Source organism: Mandrillus leucophaeus, unplaced genomic scaffold (genome assembly GCF_000951045.1).
Source record: "Mandrillus leucophaeus isolate KB7577 unplaced genomic scaffold, Mleu.le_1.0 Scaffold1, whole genome shotgun sequence".
NCBI lineage: Eukaryota > Metazoa > Chordata > Mammalia > Primates > Cercopithecidae > Mandrillus > Mandrillus leucophaeus.
The window spans coordinates 7,388,145-7,396,904 of NW_012098097.1; the positions used below are offsets into that span (position 1 = coordinate 7,388,145).

An 8,760-nucleotide genomic window follows, 5' to 3' on the forward strand; every position below is an offset into this window, starting at 1 on the left:
AAGAAAAAAGAAAAGGAGGAGGAGGAGAAGTAGGCAGGAAGAGGAGGCAGAAAAGAATAGGAGGAGGAGAAAGAGGAGGGAGAAGAGGAGGAGGAAGAGGAAGGAGAAGACGAGAGAGAAAGGATGGAGAAAGAGAAGGAGGAAAACAAGAAGAGCATAAAAAAGAGAAAGAAAAGAAACAAGCTAAACACCCGTTCAAGCAAGAGGGATGTGCGAGTTGTGGTATGTTCGTACAACAGAAAGTAGACCAGTACAAAGAAGTGACACATCAATGCATCAACACATCAGCATGGATGAATCTCAAAAATAAAGTGTTGAATGGTCCAGGCACTGTGGCTCACGCCTGTAATCCCAGCACTTTGGGAGGCCGAGGTGGGTGGATCACGAGGTCTGGAGACGGTGAAACCCGTCTCTACTAAAAATACAAAAAATGAGCCGGGTATGGTGGCACATGCCTGTAGTCCCAGCTACTCAGGAGGCAGAGGCAGGAGAATCGCTTGAACCTGGGAGGCAGAGGTTGCAGTGAGCCGAGATCTAACCGCTGCACTCCAACCTGGGTGAAAGAGCGAGACTCCATCAAAAAAAAAAAAAAAAAAGTTGAATGATAAAATCCGATTGCTTAGAAATAAAAATGCCTAATACTATTCACAGAAAGTTCAAAAACAAACAAAGCTAAACAACATACTCTTTGGAAATCCATATGCATGTATAAGGCAAATCCCTTAAAACAAGATGATGATGAACATAAAAATCAGAATGTGAGCCGGGTGCTGTGGTGCATGCCTGTAGTCCCAGCTCTCCAGAGGCTGAGACGGGACCATTGCTGGAGCCCAGGAGTTCAAATCCAGCCTGGGTAACATAGTAAGACCCATCTCTATGAAAAATAATAATAAAATAAAATGTAGGATGTGGTTTTCTGAGAGGAGGATAGAAAAGAAATTGCATAAGATCAGAAAGCGGTTTGGGGCTTCATGAGTATGAATGATGTTCTGTGACTTAAACTGGACGGGGGCACACACGGGTTAAAGAGTATTCTTGGTTGAAAGTGCATGTATTCTTTTGTGTGTCTGATACATCACGAGAAAAAAGCTTCCAAATCTTCTGATAGAAGCATGGATTTGTTGGTCAGAAGGCCATTCCCATACGTAAAAGGGAGTGTGTTGCTTGGCAGGGTATTGATGGGCATCAGAGTTACTGTTTCTCACAATCCAGCTGACTCCGCCTCCCCACCGAGCTCCTCTGAGCCCCGTTCACCCACAGGACAGCCCCCAGCATGTTTAGGAGCAGGGGCAGCTCCAGGAGGGTCAGGAGCAGGATGTGGAGGCTGCTGAGCAGGGACTTGTGGGGACACAGTGACAGGCAGTGAGTCACCTCCACAGGGGAGGCCCTGGTGCCCTCCACCTTGCCCCATCGCCAGTGCCAAAGTACTGTGGCCACAAAAATCAAGAACTAACCTGGACATAGCAGCCAGACACATAAGACCAATGCCCTTTAATTATCACCCTAAGAATTGCCTTGAGACTCGGGGCTGTGGGCTGAGGCAGGGCAGGGCCATGGCAGCAATCTGAGGGGACACTCAGGGACCTGGTAGGACCTGAATCCACAAGAATCTCTACCAAAGCCCTTCGTGTCCAGGAGCACACCCTTCAGAGGTGCAGAAATCAATAACCCGGATATCTGTTGGATGCCTGCTCCTCTCCAGATGGCATTTCCCGCAAAGGCAGGAGCCCTGTCTTGTCCTCTTCACAGATAAACTGGCACCTGCTCTGTGGCTGCAAACATCAGTGTAAAATTCGTGGTTGTTGAGCAGCGGCTACTAGTGTCTGTCCTGGGGCCACTGTGATGGTCACGTGCCTCCCCAGGGAGCAGACATGGCGGACAGGCCTTCCCAGGAGGCGGAGACCCAGGTCTGTCCACACTTAGCATGGCTGGTTCTCCTGACATGATGGGCTCAGGGTGTCTTTCCCCTGGAAAGGGCAAGGAGGCTAGTCAGGTGCAGGGTTTGCCTCCTGTTTGTCCTGAAGGGCATCACCCCTTCTTCACATTCTTATGCCTTAAGCATATTCCTTGACTCTCCCAACCCTCCTGCAGATTTCTGTTCCTTTCTTCCTATCAGAGTCAATAGCACCAGTATGTGCACACAGCCGTGAAGCTGAGTGGAGAGTGACAGGGGAATCTGGGTGGAGCTGACACCATGAAGGGGTGACTGCACCCTCGTCCTGCCCTGTCGTCCCTCCATTTACACTCTCAGGGACACAGCGTGCACTAGGGTCATTGGTGCTGATGCCCCCAGACTCACATCATGGGACTGTCGCCAGCCCAGTGCAATCTGAGGCCCTCCCACCTGCCCAGTGTTCATGGCTGGCTTTGACTGAGCTTGGCAGTAGCCAGCCCTGCCATGAGGACCTGACCTGGTCTCCCCTTCTGCTCATTCCATTCTCCCCAGAATCAGCAGCGTGATCCCTGACACACACACACACGTGGCCCTGGGGAGGCGCTGCTCAACTCCCAATGGCTCCTGCTGTCACAGGATGGCACCCACCTGACCTGGCCTCGGCACACAGGTCCTGGCAGCCCCCAGTGCCCGGCAAGTGGCTCCCACCTCCTGGCTCCAGGTTCACCTCGGTGCTGCCGCCCTCCCGACTCGGGCTTTTGTCCAGACTCTCAACTTCCCACTCTGCCTGGCTCCAGCTGACAGGTTTGCCTGCGTGTTCCTTGACCTTCCTGGGTTATGGTGGCTCCCTTTTTAGGGGTCCTCATGACCTGTTTCACATTTCCCTCTTGTGTTTATCACTGTTCTGTTCGTGGGTTTCATCTGGACTGGTAGCTCATGGAGAACCAGGGCAGTGTCTTGTCTTGGTCACAGCTGTGACTTGCTGTCATCCTAGGGTCTGCCAAAGGCAAGCCAACAAATGCCTGTTGAATGAATGCATGCATGGCTCTCTCGAGTCTTACCTGCCTCCAGAAAACTTAATTGTCTGATGCTGGTGTGCCATATCCGACTCAGGCTGGGGAGGAGACAGAGAATGCTATCTGCAGGCCCTGGAACCACTGGATCCAGAGAGGGATCTGCCTCTTGTGTTTTCCAGATCCAAGTCTAAGATGTCCCCTGGCAGGACACGTGTACCTGCTGCTCTCTCTGCCTCAGGGCTCCTCCTCCAGGGATCCTGGCGCTCACCCCCTCCTTTCTCCTGATCCCTGCTTGCTCATCGCCTATTAGAGGGGCTTCATAACGGACCCCTCCACTCCTGCAAAGCAGTCACCCCACTTCTCTTATTTTACTCCGTGGCTCTTCTCACCTCTGTGTTGTACATTTACCTCTGGAACTTATTCGTGTATTTTTGCGTGTGTTTATCATTTCTATCCCCCACCTGGAATATGGGCTCAATGTAAACGGAGTTCCTTGCCTGGTGTATCACGGTCTGATACACCAGAAGCTCCCATAAGTATCTGCTGAATGGAAAAAAAGGTAAGAACCCCCGGCGAGGCCCTCCTTGACCAGGAGGACTCATGGGAACCATCTGCCTCACAGGTGTTGGCCAGGTCATCATGGCGACCCTGGAACAGAAATGGTGGGCACATGATAACATCTTCTTACATCTGTATAGGCAGACATGGTCTACACTACTGAGCAAAAGACTCAGTTACCTACCACATCAAGGAGTCACAGCCCTCAGTCCATTTCCAAATTTGCACCAGTTAAAACCCACAGCCCTGGAATGAAGGAGAGGTCAGGTCCCCTTGAAGAAGGAGAAAGGGTAGGCCTGGCTATGCTACCACAGTTCACACGGAGAATCTTCTACCAGCTCTCCCAGAGGGACCTAGAGACACTGGCCAGGATGCGTCTACCTGAAGGAGGGAATGGTCAGGCTTTGGGGGAAATCCTGGATCCTTTTCTGCAGGGACTCCCCATTCTGAGAGGCCTAACATGGGGCTTGGTCCACTATTCTCAGCAAAGGCCTGTGGAGATCAGGGAACAATGGATTTCTCACTCAGGTCTGACTTAGTAGGCCTGATACATCCCAAACCTACACATCGTCATTTCTTAAAGTTTGAAGGCATCATGGAATCGACACACTCAGTAAATGGAAGCAGCCTCATATTCTGCACTCCTGGACCCAGGGAGTGTGGGCGATTATGGTGGCAAAGGTACAGGGGAGTCCTGGACCTGCCTCTCCCTGTAAAAACGTGGAGGAAGCAATGCCAGGCTCCTGGAGAAAAAGGAAGGATGCAGGGAGGGCATACGGGCACTCAAATGTGTTGCTGACACCTTGAGCTTAGCTGTCCAGGGCGTGCACGTGAGACGTGGAGTCACAGCTCAGGGTGTCCATGTCCATCAGGTTCACGTGTGACACATGAGGATCGGGCACAGGGAAAAGGCTGAAGGAGGCTCACAGAGGATTCCGGGAGATGTGGGGAAAGCAGCCCGGGAGGGAGCGGTCAGGAGGTCATTCCAGTCCCGCAGCAGGGCTCTGTCGCAGCGCAGGGCCTTGATGGACAGCAGATGCTACTGGTTCTCACCCTCGGGCCAACTCTGCCTGCTTCTAGAGCTTCTCCGAGGTCTGTTCACCCAGAGGATGGCACCCAGCATGCTCAGGAGCAGGGGCAGCTCCAGGAGGACCAGGAGCAGGAAGCGGACGTTGCTGAACAGGGAGCTGTGGGGAGATGGTGATGGGCAGTGAGTCACCTCCCCAGGGGAGGCCCAGGTGTCTTCCACCATCCCCTGACCCTTGTGTCCCAATCCTGTGACCACAGCCAACCACATAAGCAACCCCACTGGACAGTCCATCCCATCTCAGCATCACGGCCCCTAACCCTCAGCCTCAGATTTGCCCTTGACCTGAGGACTGTGACACAGGAAGGGCAGGACTATGAGAGGACGTGAGGTCACGCCAGGGATCCAGGGAGGGTCTGTGTCCAGGACGCAGGTGTCTACCTCGGTGTTCCCCATGGAGGGTTACCCAGCTGGGGTCCCAGAATTCACAAAGGGTTATTTGTTTGGTGTCAACTCTCCTGTACACAGCGTTTCCAGAAGGGCAGGGACCATTTGTTTCATTCACAATGAGTACCTGGTGCCTATCCTGAGTCTCCAATAATCTGCCCTACAACTTCAGTGCTTGCTGAAGGAATGAATGAATGGACAGCTCAGCTCTCAGCTCCTCAGAGGACTGGGCTTGTCAAACAGGATGAAACTCTGGCCAGGGCTGCGAGGGAGGCAGAGGAGGGGACCGGGACCACTGGACCCCAGAGCATCTGTCCCCTGCCCTAGCCTGGCCAGGTCCCAAGGCTCCTCGCAGGACATTTGCCTCGCTCCTCCCTCTGCCTGGACCCCTCTTCCTCCAGACCCCAGAGTGCCCAGCCCCCAACCCTTCAGGTCTCCATGCTCACGTCCTCAAATCCTCAAACCCTCTTCTGACCATTGTCCGTGAAATAGCAACCCCAACACCTACACACGCTCTCCCCAAACCCAAGAGACAAACATCTCATCCCAGCATTCATCACCCTTTGCTGTATTTGTACATCAGCCTCTGTGCTGACTTGGTCAATGCGTGAATTCACGCAGTAGAACTCAACTTCCACGAGGGCAGGACAGTGGCTGTGTGGTTCCCTGCTGTGACTCAATCCCAAAAGAAGAGCCCGACACTTCAGAGAACCTTCACATTAGGTGTGGGAGGTGTGAACAAAGAAGGGATTGGGGGAAGGGAGGCCCAAGTCCCCTAAACATCACACGCAGTGGAGAGGCTGCCCTCGAGGCCCAGTCCTGTGCACAGGCACCTTACCCAGGGTGTGGGCTGGGTTCGGGGCTGTCCTTTCTGGTCACGCTGGGCCAGGTGTGCACTGGTAGCTTCGGGGGAGGACCTGAGGTGCCCATGGAGCTCTGGGGGCTGGAGGCTGTGGGTGAAACACGGGTCAGCCTTGATGACATCACATGGGTCTCCCACTTACTCTTACCTGTTCTCGCTCCGATTTTCACAGACAAGGTCACCAATGATGTGCTGGACAGACGCTCTGCGTCCAACATGCCCCACGGCCACACCCAGGCCTGACCAGGGTCCTGGGCCTCTCCTTGTCCCATCCCTAGGTGCTGCAGAGCCAGGACGCCGTTTCAGATGTGAGAGCTGCCCGGCTCACCAGCGGGAAGGAAGAGTCTGTGGCAAAGGCACGGGGCTCCAGGTTCCACCCCAGCCAGGAAAGGACAGGGTGACCTGGGGGAATGGGGTGATGTTTATTCTGCGAAGGGTGACCCAGAGTGACTGCGGCACAGCAGTGGTGGGAGAGAGGCTGGAAGCGAGGACAGGAAGTCAGCAGGGTCCTCCCTGAACGATGGGACCTGAGTCCACTCAGCCCCAAATGGCAGCCACGCCGCAGCCCCACAAGGCCATTGGACCATCCTCTTAGGGGGAGGGAATGCCCAGGAAGAAAGATCTGGAGAGGGGACACCCGGTGGAGCCTGGGCGGTGGCCCGCGGTGAAGACAGCTGGATAAGGGTCCTTTCCTCCTGCCCCTGGTGCCCTCAGGTAGCTCTTAGTTCCTCACTCCTAGATGGGAAGGCACAAAGGGTGCAGGAGGGACACGTCCCCCCTGGGAAATGGAGAACAAGAAGGCGCTCAGAGGAACCTGGAACATTGTCAGAAGAAAACGATGGAAAAGCAACCACACTGAGGCCACTGGGTTTGTGTCTCGTGAGACAGGAGCAGGGCTTTGAGGGAAGAATGGTCTGCGGCACGGGGAGGGGCCCTCAGGTCCCTGCCAGCCTCAGAGCTCATTTCCATCCGCAGGTCCCTCTGCCTGAGGCGGCAGTTTCTGGGGTTTCCCTGGGTTCCCTCCTGTGGTAAAAGGTGTCAGAGAATAAGGGGGACACACAGGTCAGCCTGTGGGGCAGGATGCGGTTCCCAGGAGCATGGGAACCCCACCCAGGGCTCTGGGGCCCCTTCCTGTGGCCTCCAGTGGCTGCTGCAGGAGCTCCCAGAACAGGGTTGTGAGGCTGCGGCCTCAGGACCCTCCAGACAGGGCGGCGTCCATGCAGTCCCCAGGGCAGGGGCAGCCTTGAGTGAAGGGAGCCGGTGATTGGGGGGTCCCATTCCGCATGGGGAAGAGCAAGTCAGACCCAGGCAGGACAGAGGACGCCCTTCAGTGTGGACCCGGCCCTTGTCAATACAGGGAGATAGCAAGGACCCCAGAGTCAGGGCTGGCCTCACAGACCCCACCCGGGAAAGTCTCAGGCCTGAGGCTGTGAGGGAGGGCACACAGCGGGGAGGTCTCCAGCCACAGGGCCAGGGGGCTTTTGTGGGTGCCCACCTTCCCAATACACACATGCAAGTGCACACACACACACACACACACACACACACACCACACTCCTATGCAGACACCCACACACAAAGACACACTCTCACTCATCCACACACAGCGGCACACAGTGTCCTGAGTCACTGACCCCCAGGCTCACACACTCCTGTTCCACTTCTTTCCTCAGGGACAGAATGACCAGCCCTAGACTCAGGCAGGCCTGGTGCTAAGAAAAGGAGGGGCTCACCTGGGAACACGGACACCTCAACCTGGACTGTGACCCTCCTGGGCCAACTGGGCATTTCTGAACAGGACGCAGGTGCCACTCCCAATGGTCCTGATTTTCCATCCTGCTGATGAGGGTCCAGGTCTCCTGCAGGCCTCCCTGCTGCAGAGGAGTCTGTCTACACTGCAAATCTGACCTGTCTTGTGCTAAGGCTCCCCCTGAGGGCAGCAGCTTCCCATCTGGCCCCCCAGCCTCTCTGTGCAGCCCCACCCTTCCCCCACGCAGCTGCACTTCCGTGGGGCTGAGCCACAGGTGCGCTCCTGGCTCCTTCACAGGCAACGCTCTCTCAGCCCCCTGTCACCGGACCCTCCCCTTCTTCAATACCGGGCAGACATGTCGGCTGCTCCAGGAGAGACGTCACGTCCTGACTGTGTTCCCCTGGCCCCCACCTCTCTCTGTCTCTCTCTCTCTCTCACACACACACACACACACACACACACACACACAGTCAGCTTCACGTCTCTGACCTGATTCCTGCCCCAACAATTCCAATCTGAGCCTGTTTAGGCGCTGAGGGAAGGAGGGGCTCACCTGGGAACACGGACACCTCAACCTGGACATAGGGATCATAAAGGTCTTGGAGCCACGGTGTATTCACCCCACACCAGTATGTGCCTGCGTCCTCCTCTGTGAGATTCTCCAAGGTCACTGTGAAGCTGAGGTTTTCAGGACTGTCCCTGATGGACACTCGGCTGTTCATTTTTCCTGCTGGCCCTTTGGTCTCCACAATCTTGTTACATTGGAGAACCCGTGGTGGTCTGCACCAGTATTTGTTGAGAGTCTTGTGTTTCTCCTCATACCAACACTGCACGCTCAGGGATCCCCCCACGGGGCCGTCCACGGTGCTGGGGCCTCTCAGAGGAAAACAGCCTGAAAAATACAAGCCAGAGAGTCCTGTCTCCTTACCAGAGGGTCCTGGTCTGGGGTGCCCCGGTGTCAGGTCCTCATGGACCCTGGGAGTGTGGAGAAGCCAATGGCAGGCAGGCAGGCTTTGTCCACCCAGGAGCAGGGACTGAGGGTCAGAGGCTCCCTCTGTGCAGAGGTGGGAAGGGTGTGGGAAGTTTCCATGGAGACTGGAAAGCCAGGCTAGGGAAACACTGGATGTGTGCAGGCCTGTGTGTGCATGTGAGTGTGGCTGTGTGTGTGTGACTGTGTGTGCATGTGAGTGTGGCTGTGTGTGTGTG

At 55.3% G+C, this 8,760-nt stretch overlaps 1 protein-coding gene across 1 annotated transcript in view; it reads right to left on the minus strand.

Annotated features, from left to right (window-relative positions):
* Positions 1-3,984: 3,984 nt before the first annotated feature.
* LOC105534148 (CMRF35-like molecule 6) overlaps positions 3,985-8,760 on the minus strand; it is a 5,792-nt gene continuing 1,016 nt past the window's right edge. Inside the window, exons 2-4 of the mRNA XM_011972863.1 lie at positions 8,104-8,446; positions 5,781-5,915; positions 3,985-4,655 (exon numbers count right to left, since the gene is read on the minus strand). Coding sequence (XP_011828253.1) covers positions 4,508-4,655; positions 5,781-5,915; positions 8,104-8,446 — 626 coding nt within the window. The 3' untranslated portion in view covers positions 3,985-4,507. The remainder of the gene's footprint in view (positions 4,656-5,780; positions 5,916-8,103; positions 8,447-8,760) is intronic.